The sequence below is a fragment of the Megalobrama amblycephala genome, linkage group LG4 (assembly GCF_018812025.1).
Source record: "Megalobrama amblycephala isolate DHTTF-2021 linkage group LG4, ASM1881202v1, whole genome shotgun sequence".
Classification (NCBI taxonomy): Eukaryota; Metazoa; Chordata; class Actinopteri; order Cypriniformes; family Xenocyprididae; genus Megalobrama; species Megalobrama amblycephala.
The window spans coordinates 35,695,362-35,722,661 of record NC_063047.1 but is presented as its reverse complement, the minus strand read 5'-3'; the positions used below and the strand labels follow the sequence as shown (position 1 = coordinate 35,722,661).

The 27,300-nt window shown below is 37.5% G+C and overlaps 1 protein-coding gene across 6 annotated transcripts in view; it reads right to left on the bottom strand.

Annotated features, from left to right (window-relative positions):
* Window positions 1–7,047: 7,047 nt before the first annotated feature.
* Window positions 7,048–27,300, bottom strand: part of smarca2 (SWI/SNF related, matrix associated, actin dependent regulator of chromatin, subfamily a, member 2) — a 57,816-nt gene continuing 37,563 nt past the window's right edge. For 2 of the 6 annotated variants that reach the window (XM_048189066.1, XM_048189068.1), the window contains exons 29-35: window positions 17,372–17,589; window positions 12,674–12,779; window positions 12,255–12,356; window positions 11,730–11,853; window positions 9,345–9,481; window positions 8,935–8,948; window positions 7,048–8,596 (exon numbers count right to left, since the gene is read on the bottom strand). In XM_048189066.1, coding sequence (XP_048045023.1) covers window positions 8,545–8,596; window positions 8,935–8,948; window positions 9,345–9,481; window positions 11,730–11,853; window positions 12,255–12,356; window positions 12,674–12,779; window positions 17,372–17,589 — 753 coding nt within the window. In that variant the 3' untranslated portion in view covers window positions 7,048–8,544. Of the gene's footprint in view, window positions 8,597–8,653; window positions 8,765–8,934; window positions 8,949–9,344; window positions 9,482–11,729; window positions 11,854–12,254; window positions 12,357–12,673; window positions 12,780–17,371; window positions 17,590–24,895; window positions 26,247–27,300 lie in introns of those variants that run through there. The other 4 variants (XM_048189069.1, XM_048189070.1, XM_048189067.1 and 1 more) reach the window with 3 other exon arrangements.

Here is a 27,300-nt window from a genome sequence, read left to right as displayed (position 1 = left end):
AATGCAAACGAGCACAGCATGCGACTGTACTGTACAGCACTGCTAATGTATAATAGAGCAAAAGAGTATGATTATACACCCAACGACATCAAAATGCATAAAACGATGAAAATACTTATCACTGAGATGAAGTGGCTGTTGTAGTGATGACGAGAGAATAGTGAAGATTACTTTGAGGCCCATGATATTGCTGAAACGGAATTCGAAAATAGAAACCGCGGGTGGACCTGCACAATTCTGAAATTTGAGATGGTGAATACGATCACTCTCATTGCGCGAATGCTTTAATGAACATTCAAAATGATAGGCTAACCTGAACTTAAATGTAGCACATCCCATCTAAAATGAACATTTTCACATTGTAGTACATTGGACTACCGCTAACATTGTCTGTGTGAATATTTAGATAATCACAATAGGCCTACATGCATCGTGAAGAACGCCGGCGATGGTATCTGCGAACAAAATAGTGGGTGGGAACAGAACTTATATACTCAGGTGACGTGTAGGCTAATGATCGGTTAGATAATGAGCAATGACGTGCATTAGAGTCTTCCGGGTAGAACTTCCGCTAAACGCTCCCATTTCTTTGATTATGTTCAGTAAACTTATATAATATATGATATTATGATATATTTGACTCAATGTCTGTAGCAAATGTCAGAGTTTTAGAGGCTATGTAACCATCACAACAAACCCAAGTTGAATCCACAACACATTTTCCCAAAGGGATTCTAGAATTTCAACGACTGTGAAGTTCCTAAAAAGTGCATCCAGTTAACACTGGAGATACGGTATATTTCTAGACTTTAAAGCACACAGAATGAAAATGAAAACAATGCTTTCTGTCATTCTCATGTAATGAGTGTTTACACACAATCATTAGGGTTATAGAATTAGTATGGAGAATTTAAAAGAAAAATGTTTAACAAAACATAATTCTGGTTCTGACAAAATTTATTTAAAATTATTTATCTATTTAAAAAAATATTCAATTAATTATTAAAAAAAAAAAAATACTTTGAATGTATGATTAAATGATTCACTCAAAAAGACTTCCCATGTCCAAAATCGCCCCCATAACCTTAAATAGGGCACTGTTTGAGGGAACAGACATTTTAGGTGCCCTCATTCAATCCCACAATGCACCACAATAACAAGCGTACAAATGATGTACGCTCACTTCGTTCCATTCCGAAGGGCTCATCCCTATGCCCTAATCCCTTCAAAGGGTTTACCCTCCGGAGTGAGAGCTTCGGGATGAAGGGTGTGGGGTAAAAAAAACCCTCGTTTTTTATATATTCCGTTTGGAACACAACAGCTCAGTGGCTAGAGAATACCCATAATGCACTGTGAGAGTTGCATGCCGAATGAATTCCCGTGTCTCATCAGAAGATGACGCCCGCGGCTGAATCATCCATCTATAGCCTACATTAATTCATTCACACAAACTATGCTAAAGCGGCAGCCCTTCCAGTGTCTGAATTCACTCACTAGTTTTCAGTCACTCCTTTAAGTGAACTGTATTCGTGAACTAATAAGGAATAGTGAATGAGGGTATAAGGGGCAAATTCGGATCCAACCTGCACTTGTTTCATTACTGGATGAATCAGCATTTTTGAAAGAATGTTTTGAATGAATGACTTGTCGCCACCTACTGGTGTAAGGATGTAAATGATATAATTAATTAAAGCATTGTCAAGTTACTTTCAATAGGTGAATATTTTGATAAACATCGTGTCTTATCCCAGTTCTTCTGTGATAATTTGAATTTTTGTAACAAAGAAATAAGGACACTGTGATCAAAAGATTGCTTTTGAAGCCGTTTCATATGACAATCTGCTCTCTCTAGGTCAGCAGTACTGTGAACGCAGATTTGAATGTTCTCGTACTGATCTTGTGGGTGTTTGAATCGAGATCACTATGTTTTAATAATTAATCAGCTCTAATTATAATGAATGAATTTCTTCTGTGAAAATTTGCTGAACATCGTTAAAGTGACTGCAAACCAATGCCAGTGGATGCTATTTGCAGAGAGCGTTGGACTGTTCCCGAAGTGCAACGGCTCTTGTTTTTCCATTCTATGTAGTATAGCCATATGCATTAGACGGACATCTTTGAACACTGCACTGCTTGATTGCTGCGTTTTTAGGATGCATTTCAACTTAAAAGAAGCAGTGAATTCAGAATACGTATAGCTAACTACTCTTACTAATAGTAAAGTAGTATGTTATTCTGAATTTAGTCAAAATCAATTTTTGACATGCAGCTCAAGGCAGTGGACCAGGCAGAAGAAGCCAGGGGCGGGACAAGCATCATGCTTACCATAGGATCATTGTCGGCAACATGTCAAAGGAAGCTTAGCTATAGTCACAATTTATTTACTTTATTTATTTATTTAAGCATCCAGTTCCAGAATTGGAATCGATTTTCACTTCCCGACCCTATCCCTCAGACAAGCAATTCAATTTGGGAGTCTGAAATACGACTGAAAACCCCTGATTTAGGGTATTCATGCATTTGAATGCAGTTGTCACTCCAAAAACTATGGGATGTGTATCTGATGTTTAACCAGTTAAATGAGTACATGTTCACCAGAAAAAAAGTAAAATTATTAATAATACTAATTATTATTATTGTGTAAGACAAGATGCTCCACTTAAATATTAATGATATAACATTAGTTTTGTTATTCATGTTGTTTTATAATCTGTTGTGGGTTGATTGAAAAGTACTGGATATCCATCCAGGTGGTTTCCCTGCCCATGCCCCGAGACACTGGGATAAACTCATCCATCATCCCTGCAACCCTAGGACAAGCAGATTGTAAAATGAATAGATGGATTAGAAAGGGAGAGTGTTTGAATAAAACTGCATGCAAATATCAAATTATGTTTACATATGGAACTTTAAACTATGCTCTGTGTTCAGGAAAGTCTTTCCAGAAAAAGGAGGTGAAAACATTCAAAGTAGTAAAGTGAGAGAGAATATTGTGGAGTACAGACCTCACATATTGCCTCAATACAATAAAACCACCTGCCGGGGCTGTTGCTTTTAATCCGCCCCCTCTTTCAGTCTTTAAATTCCTCTGCAGCACATCAAGCAGAGGGCCGACTCCCGCCGTGGCACCCCTCTGCATGCCATACTTCAACATTACCCAAAGTGAACTCACATCCCAGGGTTGTCCAGCACTGTCGGCAGTCAGCCATGTCAGCACAGCTGCTCCAAAGAGGAACACATACTGATTTCAGCTTAAATTCACTTTCTATATATACATTTAAGGCACACTTACAAATGTCTTAATGGCACTGCATTAGACAACAAAACAACAAATGCCATTTATTTTACAACCCGAATTCCAGATAAGTTGGGACATTTTTTTAATTTGAATAAAATGTAAACTAAAAGACTTTCAAATCACATGAGCCAATATTTTATTCACAATAGAACGTAGATAACATTACAAATGTTTAAACTGAGAAATTTTACACTTTTATCCACTAAATGAGCTCATTTCAAATTTGATGCCTGCTACAGGTCTCAAAAAAGTTGGCACGGGGGCAACAAATGGCTGAAAAAGCAAGAAATTTTGAAAAGATTCAGCTGAGAGAACATCTAGCAACTAATTAAGTTAATTGATATCAGGTCTGTAACATAGAGAGGCAGAGTCTCTCAGAAGTAAAGATGGGCATTGGCTCTCTAATCTGTGAAAGAGTGCGTAAAAAGATTGTGGAAAACAATGTTTCTCAATGTCATATTGCAAAGGCTTTGCAAATCTCATCATCTACTGTGCATAACATCATCAAAAGATTCAGAGAAACTGGAGAAATCTCTGTGCGTAAGGGACAAGGCTGAAGACCTTTATTGGATGCCCGTGGTCTTTGGGCCCTCAGACGACAATCCCCCGTGCCATCTGCAGATGCCAACTAAAGCTGTATCATGCAAAAAGGAAGCCATATGTGAACATGGTCCAGAAGTGCCCTCATGTCCTGTGGGCCACAGCTCATTTAAAATGGACTGTTTCAAAGTGGAAAGTGTTCTGTGGTCAGACGAATTCAAATTTGACATTCTTGTTGGAAATTACGAACTCCGTGTCCTCCAGGCTAAAGAGGAGACAGACCTTCCAGCGTGTTATCAGCGTTCAGTTCAAAAGCCACCATCTCTGATGGTAAGGGGGTGTATATACGGTATGGACAGCTTGCATATTTTGGAAGGCACTATGAAAGGTACATACATTTTTCCAGATCATGTCTATTTCAGGGAAGTGAATTTTAACAGGACAATGCAAAAACACAGCTATTATAGTAGCATGGCTTCGTCGTAGAAGAGTCCCGGTGATACCCCAAAATACCCCACAGCTGGAGAATCTCACGCGGCCATGTCTGTGTGTACAATTTTCACACCTTAAGAACAGGAAATCCTGCATCATTGTCAACACCAGCGAGTTAGCATGTGCACACCATACAGCTTAACTGTTTAGACAGAGTACTGAACAGACAGTTCAAAGTCGAATTGCAATCCTTCAAATAAGTTTTGAGCATTCCTTTGTATGGCAGTCTGTGAACGAAGATGTGATGGTTTAACCAGTAGGCTGTCTCATTCTCTATGCTGGTCCTGAATAAAGCACCTTTCTGCTAGTTTCAGACACAAGGGAGAGTAAAAAGGCAGTAGATTTAGGCTGGTCCCCTAGTGTGGTTTTATCTCATTCAAATGAGTGAATTTTCCTGCATGAGTTTGAGTTTTCTTTATTCTATTCTTTTTTTAACACTCTCCTTTCAGATATTGAGCAGAGCTATTGCTATCTAAGAGTCTGTTATCTATGCAAATTAGACACAACAGAGCCAGATAAGGCCTAATCATGGAATAAATTACACTATAGATTCCAGTTTTAAACCTCAGGTTTGCCTTAATCTGCCTCTGGTAAAAAAAGTCAATAAAGTTCATTCAATCGGTGCTGCATTTCATGAATGTATGATGGAAATTTCGCTGACCCCAAGCTTTGATCTTGTTCCCCGCTGGTGGAAATGTGGTAGTTTAGTTATATAAATGCTGGTTCAGCAGTCAGATTATGGTGAAGCAGATATATACAGTGTAAGGTTTAATTCATTTCATTTCCTCAGTCATGCAGTTAACCGATCACGAACTCTGGAATGCCAGAGGGATCAATGCATTCTCTCCTATCCCTTTTAAGTGATGCATTTTGGCTATTCATAGGCCCAAGACCCTAAATATGTGATATAAAGCGTGATTAGCAGCAGAACTTCTAATAATAGGGAGCACCTGGTCCTTTCATTTGGTCATACATGACTAATTTTCTACGCACTTCTGAGGGAGATTGTTTGAGGAACGGCCTTGGTTATCACCACATCGGTCACTCGGATGATCGGGAAAAGAGCTCACAAAGGCTACAGAGGAATAGCAGGGATTGCATTGGCACCTGACTATTTCCACCTGACATCTCTGGCACAGAGACAAGGATTACTGTCTAATTTATCTCTTTCTTCTGAGGCTTACCACTATCTAAACAGCTTGCCACTTCAAAGTGGAAGACAAACAGGGCAGAAATGGACTGTACTCTTGGACTGAATCAGCTTAGCAGAACTTCACTTAGATGACTGGAGCTCTGAAAGAAAAGGTATTTTTGATCTTGGAGGGAAAAAAAAAAAACATGGTAAACCAATGAAGGACCTCTGCACTGCCCCTCAGTGCACATGTGAGGTACACTTAAATTGGGATTAGCTTTAAAGGTGGAGTGTCATTTCTGGTGGCTAGATAGAAGCATATTTAATTGGCCAGATGTGTGTTTTTCAAGTCAGTGCAGTATCATCACATTTAAATGTGCTGGGCTATAGGAGTGACAGTATCCTAACAGCCAAACATCTCTTCAAACTTTTGGATGTCAAGGATGCTGAAAAATGACAATCCCGCTGTGAGTCTAAGGCCCTGTCCACACGAACATGGCTATTTTCAAATCTGCAGCTTTTTCTGTGTGGCTTAGCCATTCGTCCACACAGAAACGCAGTATCTGGTCACTGAAACCGAACATTTTGAAAACTTTTGCCAGGGTGAAGATTTTTAGAAATTCCGGTTACAGCATTGTCATGTAGACGGTGAAACCAGAGATTTTGGCTTGTGACAGCGGAACCGGAACCAGTAATAACCTACTTTCCAGGCTTATGATTGGCCAACATGGCTTTACGGTTAGGGTTATATCGCCACCTGTTAGTTTGGCATGCTCTCGACAGCTTTTCGTAGCTTGTTTTTGCATTTTAATGTGGACGCAATTTTTCTTTAAAACGAAGGTGGAAAAATCTGTTTATAAAAATATTCATGTACATGTGAACTAGGCCTCAGATTTGTTAATATTATTTGTTTAGTCTTTTAAAAAAAAATGTAGTTCATTCATGTGATGGCAAAGCTGATGCCAGTCTTCAGTGTCGTACGATCCTTTCCAGAAATTCTCAAAAGTTGTGCATTCCCTTACAAAACATTTTTGTTCCTCCGAGAAACTTTGCGCTTACTCACAAAGAACTCAAAAGATTTGTGAGGGAACGCAAAGTTAGGGGGTCTGTAAGAGTGAGTGAATGATAACCGTTTTTTTAAAGAGAACAGTCAAACAGTATTGTTTTTTGCAGACACCCAGCACCCCCTTGAGCCCAGTTTGAAAATGTCTGACTTAGACATTACAGATTTGCTTGTGTAACCCCAATGGTCCATGTGAGACTCAAACCGCCGTCTCTGGCATGGGAGGCGGAAGCGCTAACAACGACGCTAAAGACCGCAGTCTCTAGTGTCAGTCGCTAATGCACCTCTAATGCACCTGCTAATGCCAGGGCAGTGAGGTTTACTCGTACAGCTCTTATTAGCTGGCCTCCGTTACACTTGCATGTGTGGGTAATTGAAGAATATATCTCATTATTATTTCAACCCCGAGCAAGGTACTTAATCTCAGTGTTTTGCTTGGGGACTGTCACTGTAATTACTGTAGTTTAGTGGCTTTAGGTAAACAGCAACTGCAAAGTAAGTAATTATCTCAAATGACTAGTATTAAGGTTATTAAGCTTTAATTTTAATAAAGCAGATGATGCCATATACATCTAAAACATAATATTGGTATATAGCAAATGCTCCTAGCACATCATGACTGGTTGCAAAAATACATTGATTTTAAAGGATTGATTTCACATGTCTGTTAGTAGAAGTGCATTGCAAACATGAAAATATATCAAGCCACAATTATTTCATGAAGACAATCAGCATGACATTACACCAGAGATCAAAGAGAGAAGGGTTATCATGGGTGATGTTTACTTTGGGCTAAGAGCTACAACCACAAAGACAGTGTGCAAGGTGAGCAAAGATTATGACACTTTAGAGGAGTTACCAAATAAAAGCACATACAAAAGAGATGTCAGAAATGAACAATGGCACACATGAGAACAGATCAAAAAGAGTTCTCATTGACAGTAATGCAAGTGCCTTAATGAGTAAATTTTAAAGCAATAACATTCATTCAAAACTGAAATACATATTTCAACCAATACAGTATAAGAGCAATTAATCCTTTTTAAAAACTTCCTATTCCTTAAAAACACTGTTTTTTAAAGTGAAAATAATAAAACAAAATAACCAGAGAAGAAAAAGGTAGCCAATCTGACCTGGTTTTATATTTATACAATATGCTTTAAAATACTGATTGTGATTGTCTTATCTACATGAGCTTTGAAGTATTGAAATATTGTGAGATACTCTATTGTAAATCAAAAAATATATTTTTTTTTTAAAGAAAAAAAATATGTTAAAGAAAGTGAAGGTGAAGTGCACTGCAGAGTATAAAACTGGTGAAGGAAAGACACCAAATAGGAAAAAGAGAATGCGCCACATCTATGTATATGTTAGAAAGCTTCGTATATCACATACCACTGAAACGGTACAGGGCTGATTAATGCTCCGATCTTAAACACATCTGTAATCTCTGCTGGCTTTTGCGCTGCATGCAATACAATATAGAAGTCACTATAATATATGATCTAATCTAGATGATACGAAATACTATGAGGACTTCACTTTAAGTAACACTTGAATACTTTTTGATATGCTTCATAAAAATAACTGGTTTAACCAAGGGTAAGGTTTAAAAAAAAAAAGAAGGTCTGAATAGCTTATAAATGACGTTCTTTGATGCAATTTTGATTTTTTTTTTTTTTTTTTATCAAACATGTTTTTTTAAACATTGCATAAATGTAAATTATGTACAAGCATACAGAAATCATCTCTAAAATACCTCACTGCGTGTAGGGAAATAACTGTAAGCTATTGAAGGTGCAAAAAAAGAAAAAAAAAGAAAAGATGTTTCCTCACTGTAGCGTATTCAACAGTGGGACAATAGCGCAAGACAAAGTGTTTAAACACACAATAAAATAAAACAAAAAAGAGAATAGAATCAATCATATTGGAAGCCTCAGGTGAAGCACAAGCGTTGTTCAGCTGGGTGAGGAAAGACAATAAAAGAAGCAAATAAACGTGTGAAAGGAATGCTGATGATCAGCTCATCTCCTCCTCACTCGTCGTCGCTTTGGCTCCCCTCTGACTGCTCCTGAAAACAAACACACAATGAAATTACAAGCAAGTGTAGACCACAGATCGCCCTATGCTAGAGCTCTGGTGACCCGCGTCCACCCCCATGCCACACCTGACTGATTGCTGGTCTGCCGAGGCTCATTACTCGTGGACTGAGCTGGTTACTGAATGCGCTCCCTTATTTCTGGATAATGAGACAATCTCACACTGATTCATGGGCCTTGGTCACACGGCTCTGACATGTTCACACTGACTTGATATGAGGAGACTATGCGATTTACTGACATTCAGACATGAACCGATCACACTAATGAAAAAAAGTGCACGTGAAGGGAGAGAAACAGACAGACTTACATTTTCCTCTTGAACTGCAGCAGATGGGATAAAGAGAGAGGAATGAAAGCGAGTTTTAAGGGCACAGTATATCCTTTTTCTCATAAATTATTCCCTCAGGGAACTGCATAACAACACCTCAAATACCTCTTAGATGTTGAAAGATAAGGACATGTGGCTATGCATCTATAAATCTCTTTGTATAGTTTTTAGACGCTGTCTGTGGGCTACATTTTGCGGTTAGCCGTCCCATAAGCGCCCGATTAAAGGCGGTTTTTTCTGGGTGATAATATCCTGAAGCATGTTCAATCAAATGTCAATGTATGCACCTGAGGTTTTTGATTACAAGATGTCTAATTAAGTTAAATGTCAACTGGCTAAACAGATTGTACAATGACATGTCTAACTGATGAGAGGAATGGTGGACCTACGTTCTCCTCCTGTTCTTCCTCGCTGTCATCATCACTAACCACGGGCTTGGCCTTTCCACGACTCGGTCTCTTCTTGCCTTTGTCCTGACATCTCTCGTCCCGTTTATTCAGCTTAATTTTCACCTTCACTGACTTAGCTTGGATAAAAAAAAAAAAAAGAAAATAATTGTAATAAAAGAGAATTTAAATAAAAATAGCACAACTCAACAACAGAGATATAAATACAAATGAGCTTATATAAATTCACAAGTTCATACTTACATATAATCAGATATACTATAAATATGTTTATATGGCGTGCTGTCAACACATGACACATCTGTTAAAGGCCCATCTCAAATGCCACCCACATCTTTCTAACTCAGTACTCTGTAGTTAACCTGTTTGCTTTGTCAATTGGAAACTAAACATTAAAGACCTCATGAAATCCTTAGTGTTTGTGCTTTCATCTTTGTGGTCATCAATACGCCAGTGTACTTAATAAAAATAACAAAATTCACTTTTAGTAGATAGTCTTCTCTCAAAAATACAAATGGTTCATCCTGCATTGAACTGATTTTTGTCCAATCAGATGCTCTCGATTGAGAATGTCAGTGCAATTGACTAGCAAGTAGAAAATCATGTACATGCTGTGATGTAACTAAAGCCTTAAGTCATCTTTCCACTAATTTCAACATTTATGTATGGTTGCCACATTTCATCCCCTAGTAGCAGTCGCATAGAACCTTCAAACCGGCCATGAATTAGTCGTGATCCTCTATGTTAAAATGAATGAATATTGAATATTTTAATATATTTGGGTCATTGAACATAATAATCAATTAACACGGCTTTTGTCATTTTTTTACAATATGGACAAAATTTGTCAAAATTTGTGTAAAAAAACATAATGGAGATATAATTAATTTTTAAGTTTTATTAAGTGGATATAATTAATATAATTAAATTGTTATACATTAATATAAATAATTAAATTGGGGATATAATTAATTTTTAAGTGTTAACAATAAGATTATGTGGTTTTTATAATCAATTAACACAGCTTTTGTCATTTTTTTACAATATGGACAAAATTTGTCACCAAAAAAGTCTTTCGGTTTTACAAAATGACACTTTTGGTTATACCAAATGACAATATTTTCAAACAATGCTAACAGGCTGATATCTAGCTAGCAAAAGGACAATCAAACATTTTATATTTAATAAACGTTTTTAAAACATTTTACATCATTTTCCATGTTTTATAGTGGTTGTACCAAATGACCAGGGGTCCCTTCTTCGTACCTCGCTTAATACATCTGAGATTATTTGACAGATGCCAGATCTTCTAATAGTGATAATTGAACTCTGGCTAATTTGGTTCTTCAAACGAATTTGTGGATTGGAGTAAAATATCTGGATTAAATTGTCTGCGATTACTGTGCGTTCTCGTGTTCCTCAAAAAAGGCAGATGTATCGATACTCAAAACCATGATCAGCAATGCAGAGATTGGCTGGCATCATGATGGCAACGTAATGACATCATATAATTCAAAAAGACACCTGACGAACAACTTGACGAATTTCTGGACCTTTATAAGAAAACAGCCAAGCAACTAAAACGAGATAAAAGTTATAATAGATAAATGAATTTTTTTTTTTTACTTGATTCCCAATTATTTAGGCTATAGCCTATTCACGATTTCTAGTAGGCTATATGTACAAGCTTTATATTTTTATTTCAATGTTGTAATTAGCAATTCATTCAATTTTACCTTTGAAGCAGATGTTTGTTTGTTTTTTACGTGACAGCACTAATTAAAGTTTCTTAAGGGTCAAGATCAAGTTATCTGCATCTCCTGCGCTGCATCAAGCCACTCCCATAATAGCTGCCGCGGTTCAAATTAATGCATGCAAGGCATAGACTGTACATCATGTGTGTGAGACTCCAGTAAAATCATTAGGTAATTATTCCCTCACAAATAAATCTATCAACGAGTAAAACTGCTCATTTTAAACAAATAATGTTTAAAGATTAATGTTTAAGTTCAAAAATAAAGATAATTGTCACCTCACGCTTATAGTTTTGATTAAAATACATCACATCCGATCCAATTTAACTGCAAAGGTTTAAATATTTCAACGCACCTCATGTTAAAATTGGATGCGAAAATTATGCATGCGCATATGATGCACACACAAAGCTCCCTTACTACACTCCACTGGAAATAAATGATTTCGAAGACAGGGAAAAGGTGGCTTAATGGCTTTCAAAAGGGTTGCCACCCAAACATCCTGTTTCAAAAAAGGAAGGAAAACTGCACTTCTCAAGCAAGTACAAGATTTTGTAGAGCTTTAATTTCATTAGTATCAGTAAATTTGTCCTTTGTTAATGAAAATTCTTACACTCTTCCTCGGATTCTTCCTCATCATCGTCATCATCATTGCTGTCATCGTCACTCTCCTCCCTAGCAATCTTTTGTCTGGCACTCTTGAATACTGACTGGAGAACAATGGAGTCCTCGTAGATCTACAAAAAATAAAAAGGGATGCTAAGAACTGTTTGAAAGATTTGATTATATTTGTGTAGATGTCTAGACCATCTCCAGATTGTGCTGATTTCAGAAGAGATGAAATATTGATTTCAAACACACAGATAAAATCTGGTAAGTAATCCTGTAATCACAATCCACCATGAATACTGTGTAAAGTGATATTCAGAAATAGGTATAACTGATTTGCGCAGTTCTTATAATCCTTTACATAAATAAATTAAATACATCAGGGAATTGGCAGTAATAAACTTCTTCGGACACACAGAAAATCCTATTTTTATAGCACACAATACAGTAATTACATGCTTAATATTTGCATGTATGACAAGCACTTCATAGAATTTATGGAGGATGTTCAATCCATTTATTCACTCACCTGAGAGCCCTCTAGATTGTAAGTCTGAGCATTGTGACAAAGCAGCATGACGTCTTTCTCCAGATCGCTCACACTCCTGTATTTGTGGTTGCGCACACGCTCCTGCAAAAACAAGAACACCAAAACATCCTTCACCTATAGGGTGCAACTTTAACAACTGAGGAAATTGCCAATTAGAGTTGCAACAGAAAATAAGAGCCACCGACATTATAAGAACGAAAACATCAGCTTATTTCGTCTTACAACAAAAACCAATTCTCTATGGCAGAGTAATCCTGTTATTATCCAGCCGGAGTAATGAGTGTGCCAGTCCTGATCGCACGATAATACGTCACAGCAGAACATATAACGTGTCATGTTCGGATGCGTGTAGGCTTTAGGGTCACACTGAAATAAAATACGTACTGTAATTCACGTACCTTGATCTTTTTGAAGTCCACTGGCTTCCTTATCAGTTCATAGTATTCAGGGAGCTCCTTCCTGGAGGGCAACTGCACAAAGACCTCGCTGAGCTGACGGCCTGATCTGTGATCAGAAACAGAGATTGAGGGTTATCCTGACTTCCTCTGACTCCACAGTGAGAGATAAACTATGCGATCAGCCTGGGCGGATTTCCAACTTGGTGGAATAATGCTCAACTGGTTTTCATTATCATCATATTGGTGCTTTACTGACTATTATCCCTCAAGCCCACCCCAGGCCAACATGACACAGCACAAGTCTAAATCCAGGACAACAGGAAATGGTATAAAGGTCTCCAGGAGTAATATTTTTTGAGACATACTGCCGAGTTTTTTTTTTAATTCTGTCTTCAGCTCATATCTGTCTATTACAGTTGCTCTAAATATTTATGACAGCGCAGATGATTCGTTACGCATTCAGTGATTAAATCAGGGCTCAAATTGGTGCAATTATGGTGTGTTAACCTTCATACAGACCTCAATTTATAGTTTTGTTGCTGCAGATGCATGTTCAGTGTTAGACTCGGAGCTCAGACTGCGGCACAATACCAAACAGCTGAAGGATGAATTCTGCTCATTATGAACTCAGCATTTAGCTTAGTTTAACATTTCTAAATTTGTGGCTCAACATGTCAACAATTTCAAAATGGCTCAAAATGCCAGCTATGTCATTATTATGATATATGCAGCAAATTAAAAAAAAAAAATTTATTTGGAGAAATTCTACAGAATGTGCTTATAGGACTAGTTAAAAATAAGGTATGCAATTATTTTTATTATTAAAATATTTTCTCCTATCCTAGCTTAAAGGGTTAGTTCACCCAAAAATGAAAATTCTGTCATTTATTACTCACCCTCATGCTGTTCCACACCCGTAAGACCTTCGTTCATCTTCGGAACACAAATGAAGATATTTTAGTTGAAATCCGATGGCTCCGTGAGGCCTGCATAGGGAGCAATGACACTTCCTCTGTCAAGATCCATAAAGGTATTAAAAACATATTTAAATCAGTTCATGTGAGTACAGTGGTTCAATATTAATATTATAAAGCGACGAGAATATTTTGGTGCGCTTCGGGAGCATTATGAATCTTTTGTGTCGAATCATGATTTGGATCGCGTGTCAAAAAGCCAAACTTCTGAAATCACCTGACTTTGGTGCTCCGAACCGCTGATTCGACACACTGATTCACTTATGCTCCGATGCTTCATGAAGCAGTGTTTTGAAATTGGCCATCCCCATATAAAGTCGTAATTTTGGGGTTTTTTTGGCGCACCAAAAAACATTCTCGTCACTTTATAATATTAATATTGAACCACTGTACTCACATGAACTGATTTAGATGTGTTTTTAGTACCTTTATGGATCTTGAGAGAGGAAGTGTCATTGCTCCCTATGCAGGCCTCACGGAGCCATCGGATTTCAACTAAAATATCTTAATTTGTGTTCCGAAGATTAACGAAGGTTTTATTGGTGTGGAACGGCATGAGGGTAAGTAATAAATGACAGAATTTTCATTTTTGGTTGAACTAACCCTTTAATATGCAAAGAAAACTACAAGCAAGTGAAAAAAATTTTTTTTTTAAGAATTTAGACATCATAACATTATAATGTACAGTCTGAAAATCATTTTGAGATCTGCTAAAGATTACTCAACAGTGTTATTAAATTATTAGTGTTTTTAAAGATTAATTTAAGTGGACATTACATGACAGAAAGTTAATCTAAATGTCAGGACATTATCATACACAATTAAATATACAAAATTGACCAACAAAGATAAATGAAAAAAAAAAAAAAATCATTAATACTGACCTATATTAGTAATGGTTCTGTACTCAACTAATGGCTTACGTATATGTTTGGCCAACCAATGGCCTAAACCCTCTGTTCAAGAAACCTGTTCAAAACCAGTCATTTTGAAAAGGTTCAAAATCCCAGCTGAAAGCATTTTATGCACTGTTGTTTGGGAGTGTCATGAAAGCGTAGCACTGAGACTGGGGTTCTTGTCATTTAAGAACAAAAGCAGCTGTGTTCTCTTTTGTTTTTCTTCACATTACGTGACTCATCAAGTTCCACAGAGTCATATATTTGAAATAATTGCCAAGGACGTCTGTTTCTAAGATGCTTAAGTACTACCAAAGTGACATTTCTAGATGTCTTGGTTTAAATATGGGCTAGATTAGAGTGATTTGTCTATCATGTAAAATGACTGCCATATATCCAGACAGCTAAATTATTATTCCACAACTGATATATGCTGTTAACTAGGAGGTTGCCATGGGGACCACCAAGAGAGAAACATGATCAGTGCTACCCTTCAATCTGTGGAAATACAGCTTAATTGGGTGACACATAAAGCCCAAGTCCTCTGCTCAACTGAAATCAAACCATCACTCTGAAGCTGGTTTGAAATTCTCAAAGGGGAATCAATATACCATTACCCAACATCCACTGCATAATGAGTGTGACATTCAGACTACAAATAAGAACAATGATTAATCAACAAAATTTAATCACATTGTTAATTGCCAATTAATCAATTTCACTGCAAATGTGTTGGGCTAATCATCTGAGCAGAGAGGAAGTACTAGCTAGAGCTGCAACTCGTGTCACATCCCTGACACAGGTGAGCGCCCATGCATGCCAGAAATGATGCATGCACCCTCGGCTTGTAAAAATGAAGTGGAATCAACATATTCAGGCGAGTGAGCATTCCATGTTCCAAACAATGTTTACGGGCACTGGAAACACTATGTGTTAAAGTACAACATGACAACAAGCACATCTGGTCATCCTTCAGTCTCGCTGACTCGCTTGATGCATGATGACTTTGCTGACTGGGAGAACCTGACATAATCATGACCAGATTAATGTTACGTACTGTTTGCTGTTTTACACACTGAGTATTATAATTTGACTGAAATTTTAAGTATATATTTTATGATCCCCTTAAAAATCATATGAAAAGTGCACATTAAGGGCACATTAAATTGATCAAAAGTGACAGCAGCCCAAATGCTTTCAACATTCAGTAATAATAAGAAATGTTTCTAGTGTACCAAATCAGCATATTAGAATTATTTCTGAAAGATCATGTGACATTGAACACTGGAGTAATGATGCTGAAAATTCAGCCTTGCCATCACAGGAATATATACGGAAATTGAATAAAGTTATCAAACACTTCACAGTCTTCACTGCATAAATTATAAATTAAATACAGATTAGTCCTTATTAAAGCGACAAAGATTATTCAGTTAAGAACAACGAGTTATTATTATTTTTTTTTTACATTAATGATGATCAGGCAGCAGGTTTATTAGGCTGCTGTCACTTTAAGACCTGCGGTACATGCCACGGATCTGACACGCATCCCATTTTCTCACATCTCTCTACGGTCATTTAAGACTTTATTTAACTAATTACGAGGATCCTCGACAAAACGGCCATTTTGGTATAATTTATTTTGTGTGTTTTTGTCCGTTCAAGCGTGAAAGAGAATTCAATGTGGTACAGGCACAGGAACTGATCATTTAGTTCATTGGTTTGCTGAGTGTATTTAAGCTCTGTTTCCTTCTGTTCGTTGTCAGTTTTTGTCATGTTTACATTGGTTGATCTGTTCATGTTCTTAGTTCTTGAGTTCACTGTAAATAAACCTGTTAACTGCTTGAATAGTTTAAATGCATTTAACTTGTCATGCTTGAATGGTTTAAATGCATTTGCATGAATAAGAGCGTGATCATATAATGTAACGCTAGGCAAAAACGACGAGAAATAAAATGAATACTACGTTAAATATTTTTAATAATCGCAAAATGCTGTTTACACTTTCAGGTTCTATGTCAGAATGGCGGCGCTGAATGTAAACAGTGTACAAGAATGACACTGAAGAGAAGATATTGTTGAATAAAGTTGTTATTTTTGTATTCTCGTCGCTCCAGAACGTTAAGGTTGAACCACTGCAGTCACGTCGTTTTTTTGTTTGTTTGTTTTTTTCTAACAATGTCTTTAGTACCTTTCTGGACCTTGACAGTGGTGGAGGGGTCATATAACTCTCGGATTTCATCAAAAATATCTTAATATGTGTTCCGAAAATGAACTATGGGTGTAGAATGAGGATGAGTCATTAATGACAGAATTTAAATTTTTGGGTTACCTAACCCTTTAACATAAACAATTCTTGAAAATTGGAATACCTTAATTTTCAATAATTAACAGTTATGCTCAAATAAATCAACTGAAAGGACACCATGCAGGATTTTTTTTTGCCTGCTGTCACTAGTTTTTACAAAGCCTCTCCTCCTTCGTGACAGCCTTAAACCTTAAATTATTTCTGGTTGTTACCCCAGTCAAGAGTCATTCCACATGTATAGTCCTGGACACAGTAACAATGCCTGTCAACACACTATTTGTCTACCTCTAGACTGCACATTCCTAGAAAAGCTGAGATGTTCAGAACAGCATGTTCAGTACAACACCATTGAGAGTTCGACGTTAAAAATGACATTCCATGTAGTCCAGGTCATCTTTAATGCAAATGAACATACAATCAAACTGTGATTAAGGCCAATTCAAAGAGTCGCCTCCAACAATACAGTGAGGAGAAATGGGCTGGCAAAATTAGCCATTCTTGGAAGTTTAACAGCACTTACGCGTCTCTGTAATTGATGACCGTGTCGACAATAGCATTCATCTGTTTCGTGAGTTTGGGTGGGTTTGGGGAGAGCTTCTCTGCTGGAGGGCGTCCTCTCCTTTTCTTGGCCTTGTCTCCGTCCTCACGCCTCATTTCTTTGTCCACATGTCTCCTACGCTTGCGCCTCTTCAGCCGTATTTCCTCCTCGATTTCCTCCAGGTTGCCATCCTCTATAGCCTGCAAAAGTTCAACAGTTAAGATCACATCGAGTAGTTAACGAGGTGGGAAATTATGATATGAAAAGTAAGCAAGATACAATTGTTGATTGCTGATTCACTGTCTGCTTGCAATTTGCACTTCCAAAGGAAATTTGGCCAGGTATGTTCAGCATTTGGGACTGAAGCCTTTCATCTAAATCTTTTAAATCACATGCTGAATCATATACATGCCAAACAGAAAAAAAAGCATCGGTGTGATTCTGCAAATGCAAATTTCACTGATTAAGCTATTATGCATGGCAGTGAATATTTGCTCTGAGGACTTCTTCCCAACTCCCCATAGGCAGCCATGAAAGCCATGTTCATTACCATATACAACATCTAGCTGTGAAAGAAACTACTCACTACAGAGAATTTGACTATGGGCTCTGATTATGGAGCCATTTGGACTTTCATCAGTCTCACAATCTGACATGATTGAGCTCAGCACTTGTGCAGAGCTGCTCTTAATTAAGTCCATCTGTCTGGAATCTTCTCTCTATCCTTCCCTTCCTTTTGTTCACAGATGGATATAGAGGGATTCTCTCATCGTTCAGTCTCCTCTGAACACACATTTGGCATGAACATTTACAGAAAATTAGTCATTTGCCTTCAGTGAATGTACTGTATGGTCCACTGCATTAGTGCATTGCGTTTGGCCCAACGCCTGCAACTGTTGTATAGCGGCATAGAAGTCATCCTGCTGGGTTAGGTCTGCACAGAAGTACTTCTCAAAATCTCCAAATATGCCCAAAACATTTGTAATTCCACCACCAAAGCGAGATCTTTGTGAAGCAAAGAAATCCACCAACTTCCAGAGATGAATCCACACTCTTTGAAAAGCCGGAAACATATTGGTCTTTGTTTTTTGCTCTTCTGTAACATTTGTGTGAAACTCAGAGGTCTGTTATCATAATACAGAAGGCTTGATCCGCAAAATAATTAAACACACCTGTTATGCAGCTGAGCCAGAGCCCTCATTTGAGAATAATGCAAATGCACAGAGCCAGAAGTGAACAATGAGCAAATAAACAGACCTAAAAGAGTGTCTGCTTTTGAAACCAAACTCGCATATGAAAACAACTGACTTTCAGTGGTGCAATTATGATTTTGACTCTCAACTCTCAAGATGTTATGAAAGAGGATCCAGGCCTATATCTACCTAACAGAGCTTGTTTTGGATGACTTCCCATATGAAATCAATGACTAAAAGAATTTGTACTCAGCATAGCAAGCAAATTCAAATGTAAATGTCTTGTTTTAAAGAGACATAAGACTATGCCTTCATTTACTTACAAATAGCTATATCAAGTTTACTTCACATTTGAAATGTGATCCAATGTACTCAACCATTCAAAAGTTTGGGGTCTGTAAGATTTTTTGGTAACACTTTATAATAACTGCACGCTATGAAGCATTAGTAAATAGTTAATTCATCACTTATAAAGCATTAATAGACATTAGTAAGCAGTTTATAAATACAGCTATTAATAAATGCTTTATTAACACATATTCCTACTGCAATTCATGATTAACTCAGGTAATTATAAAACATTTAGAAGTGGTCAGTTAACTATTTTTGTGAGCTCATCTAAAGTGAGGACTATTTATGCTTTGTAAAGCTTTTATAAATGAATTTAAAGGTTCAGTGATCTTCTGCACTGCTGTTCTCTAATGTTTATTAAAGTTAGTACTGAGGTAGATCTGACACTAGGAATATGTGTTAATAAAGCATTTATTAACACACTAAATAACTAATACAATATGTCTAAATAATATGCATAAATGTACATTTAAATATTTTATTAATCATTTCCTTACACTTCCTAAATGATCTTATGAACCACTGACAACTCCTAAATAACTGGTTTGTGAATAATGTAATACATCATTTAGAAATGATAAATTAATAAAGTATGAAAATACAATTATTAAACTCATTATAAATATGCTTATAAATCAAGAACAAAGCATTCATAGCTGTATTTATAAATGGCTTACTAATGTCTATTAATATTTTATAAATGATGAATAAAAGAAACATTCAGCAAGGATGCATTAAACTAATCAAAAGTGTTATATAAGTGTATATATATATATATATATATATATATATATATATATATATATATATATATATATATATATATATATATATATATTAAATAAATGTTATTCTTTAAACTTTCTATTAATGAAAGAATCATGAAAAAAAAATCATGGTTTCAAAAAAATATTACAAACTGTTTTCAGCTCTGATAAGAAATTCTTGATAATCAAATCAGCATATTTTTTTTTTTACTTATTTAAAATTGTTAATTCATAATATGAATAATATGTAAGGATCATGTAAGGATGTCATTTTAAAATATATTAAAATAGCAAAGTCATTTTAAATTGTGATATTATTTTACAATATTACTGATTTTACTGCACTTTTAATTCAATAACATTAAAGTGCCCCTATTATGCTTTTTCAGATATTACCTTTCATGTAGTGTATAATATAGCTGTTTGTGAATGTAAAAGGTCAGCAAAGATAAAAGTGCATGATAAATAAAATGATTGTCTCTCTCAAAAAAAGAAATGTAGTTTATATTGTGTAGGTCTCCGGCTAACCAGCTAATTAACGTTATTACTGTCATACTGAAATACTTCTGCTAATCAGCTGTGGGTCACTATTACCTAAAATTGTGTCCTTTAGTGCAGATAGTCTGCTGTTCTTACTACTCTGAGTAATGATAAAGGATGGAATTAATTTTTTTTTTTTTTTTTACAAACTTTAATGTTACATCGGTCATTCACATTAGTGCTCGGCTAACGTATGCACTGTTATTGATACAGTTAATGATGCAGTTCCCACATGTGCATAGCAATAAATCAGAAATATACACATCGGTTTGTTGATTGATATATACTACACTTGTTAATGCTGATGGTGAAGAATTACAACATCTCATAATGTACGACAAACTAAGTAGCGTATCACTGAGAAAGGTTCGGGTTGAATAACTAGCTCTTCCATTTTTCATCATCGGACTCACGCTCAAATTGATATAGTAACATTGTTACTGTCGTTTACAGTGTTTAGGAAGCCTCCGGAGCTGAAGTTCAGTTATGATAATGGGCGTTTCATTTCCGACACACGCTTTAAATGGTAGACCAGTCACAACAGACAGAGTAGGCTTTCGGAAAGGAGGGGTTTAGAGAGACTCAATCTACAGAAATTTTGTATGAGATTGTTTGAAAAATGTGGTGATGTGAAAAATGAAAGTGTTTTTTGACATTTGATGCATGTAAACCTGTTGTAGAAGACCTCAAAAGAAAATTAGGAACCTTTAAAATAGCACAATTGGGGCACTTTAAAAATCTTAGCAACCCCACGCTTTCAATCAGTAGTGCACATTTATTTATTCAGTTTTATGTAGTCAAAGAGAAAAATATTATGCTTTTCGGCACCACATCAATTTTGTGCATTATGCATCAGGTCAGAGCAGGGGGTACACATCATCCTTTTTAATGCTGTGTCCAGAGCACTCAAACGATGCATCCCAAGCTTGAGATCATAGGTTCAAATAACAGCTATCTGCAGGGACACCTCTGGCTGTGTTTTAGTAATGCTGAGCCAATAATGGGTAACCTCTCCTCCATCACCTCCACCGCTGTCATAGTGAGGTCGCACCTGTGGGTACCAAACTAATCTGAGGGAAAGAGCTCAGCAGCACCTGTGAAAGGAAGTGTAGTCTTGATGTCATGTGATACTGGGGGAGCAGCATCAATGTCTTCAACGTCATGGACTGTGTAGGTATGATCTATAGCAGTGGTTCCCAATCTGGGGTAAGCGTATCCCTGGGGGTTAGTGAGGTGACAGAGGGCGTACGCAAACAAAATGCTTAGTTTTGCCATTCATTTAATTCTGCCCCACCTTAATATAACATTAAAACCAAGCATATATTTCTAACGGGCAAAATGCTGACTCTAATGTAAAAAACATAAAAATGGCAGTGCAGTGAAAGGTCACATTCATGACATCCAATCACAAGAAGTGTGCATATAATAGGATACATGCACTGATGCTGCCTTAGCGAACTGTGCTACATTACTGTTGTTCCCAACAACATACCTTTGTAAAAGTGGGGTTTTAGTACATACTAGCATGACAAATATTCTCTTCGTACCCTGTGTGAGTTCTTGTTTTTAATGTTGATAATATATTATACGAGCAAGAATGCAACTTTTTTCCACCAAATATTGACAAAATTGCATATGTGACATTTATTTCATTTATTCAACAGTTCAACAAACAAAAAAGTACTATTAAAGGGTTAGTTCACCCAAAAAAGAAAATTCTGTCATTAATCATGTCATTCCACACCCATAAGACCTTCGTTCATCTTCAAACACAAATTAAGATATTTTTAAAGAAATCCAAGAGCTCTCTGACTCCTCCATAGACAGCAGTTTAACCACCCCTTTCAAGGTCCAGAAAGGTACTAAAGACATTGTTAAAATAGTCCATGTGACTGCAGTGGTTCAACCTTAAATTTTATGAAGCGACAAGAATACTTTTTGTGCGCAAAAACAAAACAAAAATAATGACTTTATTCAACAATATCTTCTCTTCTGTGTTATTCTCCTATGCTATTTACATTCAGCGCTTCCAGGTTCTACGTCAGAACGCCAGCTCAGTATTGGTCGATGCTGTTCACGTAAACAGCACGATGCAGAACACGGAAGCACTGAACGTAAACAGTGTAGGAGAATGACTGGAAAGTATTCTCAACTCTTTGTAAAATTAAGGTTGAACCACTGCAGTCACGTGGACACTTTAGTACCTTTCTGGACCTTGAAAGTAGTGGTTAAATTGCTGTCTATGGAGGAATTAGATGGCTCTCAGATTTCATCAAAAATATCTTACTTTGTGTTCCGAAGATGAATGACGGTCTTACGGGTTTGGAACAATATGAGGGTGAGTAATTAATGACATAATTTTCATTTTTTGAAGAACAAACCCTTTAAAAGTGACAAATCAAATTAACAACCATGACAACAAACTAACTAAGGGAAACGGTGCAAACTGAAAACAATTCCGGATGGTGCGACCTTGTGCTGGCAGATGGATGATGGAGGAGGCTCTGGAGGACAATGGGAATCTGGGAGTGGGCCAAACAACAAAGTCTAGGGTGGTGCAGATGGCGGGGATAGCCAGGGAATGGCCTTGAGCAGAGGCAGGTGGATGATGATCCAGACCACAGCAAAGACTGCCCCCCATGGCGGCATCACAGGCAGGAGAAGCCATGTGTTATGAGTCTTGACGCCACCATGGGGACAACTGGAGGCGACGGCAGTGATGAGACAGAGAACCAAGTTGGAGAGACACCAAACACCTAGGTGGCAGGGACGGAGCCGCAGCAATGACTTCCGGAGATGAATACGGGGATCCGAAGGGCAGAGGTGGAGCTGCAGTTTACGAGGGCAGAGGCGGGGCCTGAGGGAGGGGTGGAGCTAACCAAAGCCAAAGGTGAGCGATGTTTGCTCCAGGTGGAGCCGACGGTCTGAGGGAGCACAGCGAGGCCAAATGCCCAATGGTCCACACCGGAGGGAGGAAGGAGTGCAGGCGCAGGAACCAAAGTGATGGGACGAGATGGAGCAGAGCATTCAGAGGCTGGAGGTAGTGCCACGGGCTCTTCACGCTCAGGATAAGGTGGCTCCCAGCAGGCCCAATGTGTAACCCCACCACAAAGAGGAGGAACTGAAAGACTGATGGGGGACGGTGATGACTGTGTTGCAGGAGTGGCTGAGGACTGAGGAGGAAAATAGAGAACACCACAGAAACCAATGAAAAACAATAAATTCCTAATGGCAGTGTGGAAAGGTGGTGGGAGAGGGAGGCTGGGCAGGGCCAGCGGGTCCAATGAAGTTGATACACATTCAGGCAGAATCAAGGGATATAGGGTATTCACTGTCCAATAAATCCAGCCGTTACTTACTCTCAGTGGCGGGAGGGTGGGCGGGGCTCGCTTCCATTCTCTCGTACTCCATGAGGACTCCAACGGCAATGGATTGTGCAGCAGGCTGGCACACCTGGTCAGAAAGGGTCCCTTCAGGCTCTGAAGTGATGTCAGGCTAGATTTCTCCTTCTGGTGTGGGCTGAGGTGTTCCCACCATCTGCAGTGGGCATAGGCTGTAGCTACTCGTAATGGAGTGGTAACTGGCTGGGCACTGAGTTGGGAGTCGGACTGGCGTCATCTTCACCCAGACCAACGGTGAATACTGATTTGAATACTTTGGTGGCAGTGTTGAGGCTGGCGTGCAGAAATGCGCACAGACACTTATCTGGGAAGGGTGACTGGTAAGCAAGGTCAAGAAACTCTTCCAAATGTTCCTCGAGGGAGCATCCTTCTTGTTCAAGGCAAAGCAGGCAGACAGCAGGAATGTCCAACAAAAAAGAAAACAAAAAAAACGCACACTCTAACAAAACAGAGAAAACTAAACTTTCACCACTTGTCACGTTTGGAGGTCGAGTATTCTGTCTCAGTTCTTAGGTCGTATCAAACATGCACAACAATGAAGACAAAGATAAATCCAAACAGGCTTTAATAAATCCATAATATGATCCAAACAGAGAGATCAACAACCAAAGAGTAGACACAAACAATGCCCGACAACTAAAGAGAGAATGGCATGAACTTAAATACTGCCGATAAGAGGTGTGCACAGCTGAACAGAATGACAAATTAAATTAACAACCATGACTACAATCTAAGGGAAACGGTGCAAACTGAAAACAATGTCCAAATTTTGGAACATTATAAAATGTCTTTACCATCACTTTTGATCAAAGAGAAACTTGTGTGCTTTTTCTGGGTGAGTCAGAACTGCGGCGCTAACAGAGTCTCACAAACGCACAAGTCGCTTAGCCGTGCACACAAGACCAACGGCCAAGGTCAGGATTTTCTTACATAACACATTAAATTTCAGTTTGTTTTTCACCAAACCATATTGTATACCCCCAGAAAACCTGAAATATACAACACGTCTCATCAGACCATTCTGCGATTCCCCTTTTTTAAAAAAAACAAAACAAAAAAAAGCCTGATGCTGGTGACTATTTAATGCCACTATGTGGATGAGTGCAAGCTGGACATTTGTTTTTACTTTTTTTATTTTGTGGTCTGAAAAAGAAAGAAGGGCATACAGCATTAAAACAACACAAGGGTGAGTAAATTATTTTCATTTTATTGTGAAACTAACCCTTTAATGCATTTTTGCTGAATAAAAGTATTAATTTCTTTCACAAAAACAAAACAAAACCAAAAATATGGGTATAAAAAAATGATAGCGTATTGCAACTTATGATTTTTTTTTTATTAAATGGATTATTAAATGGATTGTTGCTGCTCATGTCACTTTTCATGACCACTTTGAACTGAACTACTTATGCCAGTGCAGTTCCATTTCTTGCTGCTAAAAATAAACCTTTTGGATGGAAAAGTTTTTATACCTTATATAAAGCTAAGCAGTGCATATCGCATCATATCATATAGTTTCTTGTATGTTTTTTTATGCATTACTATTAATTACATCTCAATATATGAGCAAAAACGAAACATAGAAAATAGTGAAGTCGCTCAAAGTAACATGCACTTCTCCTTTGACTTGCCCACACTTGACTACACTATTTCACAGGAGACTGATTACATGAGATCCAATTTGTTTATTGCCATTTGTAGTTGTCTCAGTACTTATTAGCATAAAATTATCTTTTCCTGACTCTGTTTATTCCCTAGAAACACCCACCTCATCTTCATGTCGCCTCAAGTGGCCAATTCACTGTGAAAACTAATGACTTGACTGTCAGTGTGAATGACCCCTCTTTAGCAGCAGAAGCACCACGGGTGACTGACCTCTCTCTGGGCATCCCAACACACACAAAGTACATGCAAACACCCAGTTTGAAAGTTAGATTGCAAAATGCAAGAACAGATTTTAAGTTGAAGGCAGTATTTATATCTGACACATACTCTCTCACACCCCACAACATACTTCATTTCCCCACACAGTTGATTGTTTGCTAAACTCTGTGCAGTCAAGCGTCAAAATCAATTTGTTGAGCCATTGAGCTGTGTCGATGGGGAGATGCTCTGTCATAATTTCCTGTGTAAAAGCAATCTTGGAGAATGACTTCAAGCGTAGGTTACAAAAGAATCCTTTTTTTGTGTGTGGAGACTATCACACAGTAAACATTTCCTCACACTTTCATGGTGCGCTTTAGAAAAACACTAAAAAAAGATGAAAACAGAGAGGTGCTAAATAAGATTACTTTAAAATCAATCCACAATAAAAGGTGGTTCAGATAGTTTTAATCAAAGTGGTCTTTTTCCACCTCATAAAAACTCAAAGACCCCATGTTGTTTCTCTGAAAGATCTGACTGCTGTGTGTCAAACTTCCTTCCTCTTTCAGTATACTTTTACTCCTCAGTGGCTCTCTGTTTATCAGGAACTGGCTTCACATATAATTACCTCCCTTGCTGCTTTACACCTTCAGCCTCTGTGCTCAAAAACAGTTTTACTCTTGTTACCTTCCAGCCAAACCCTGCAGCAGACGACACCTCACCAAAAAACAACCGCGATGACCTATGGAAACAGTTTCGGCACTCATTATCGACCGGCACAATCCACTGGACTGCTTTGAAATAGTTTAGGAGGACTGTACGGAGTCCGAATTGTGTAAAAGAAATGCCAGAGGAAATGGAAAAAGCTTGTTAGAGAGAAGGACAGTCAATTTGTGCCAGAATGGAAAATAAGAAAATAAGTTATGTGGGTTTGGGAGATTCAGTGTAATGCAATTGGATTTATTGATCGAGCTGACTTGTTACACAGAGATGAGGGCTGTATTTGTCTTGGCTGTTGTGTTGTCATATTGTGTTTGAGATATATTGTGGAAGAAAGATGAGCAGAGCTGGAAAGTAATAGGCACTGTTTGCTATGTTTCAAATGTTTTCCAACCCACTTAATATTTTATTTACAGAATGTAACCAGATACCACTGCATATCATTAAAAATCAGAGGAAACTTGTGTAATACTGTTATATGATGTGCAATCATTAGAAATAGTGAGATGTTTTATGATGTACATGGTAATTTTTCAAAACTACATTCAAGTGAAATTTTGATGTTTTTCTTTTTTGAGTTTTGATTTTGATACTTTTTTTCCTCAAACCTGTTTACTGCCAATCTCTCCTCACTGTAACCTCATTCAACATATATTGGCTCCATTCTGATTCTCATGAACCTGTATACTGAAATTCATATACTCATATTCAAATGATCAAAACATGCAATGAAGCCAGTGACCCCACTTCAAACTGATCACTGGCATATATCTAGGCCCAGCAGAAGATTACTACACTCTTACTGGTAGCTGACAGTGTTATCAAATTAGCCAAAATATTTAATAAATAAAAACACAGGAGATTTGTAGAATTTTATAAATGATGGCTGTTTCAATTCTGCAAAAATCTACAGAGCTTTCTGTAGATTTTGGAAATGCCAGTGTAAATGTTTCAAAGACCTTCTTATGACACTCACTTTAGATAGATACCACTAGCTGTATAATTGTATGATCATTGTCTCATCAATATTGGCTTCATATCAGTTCTTTCAAATTAGTTCTTTCATCCTTAAAGGT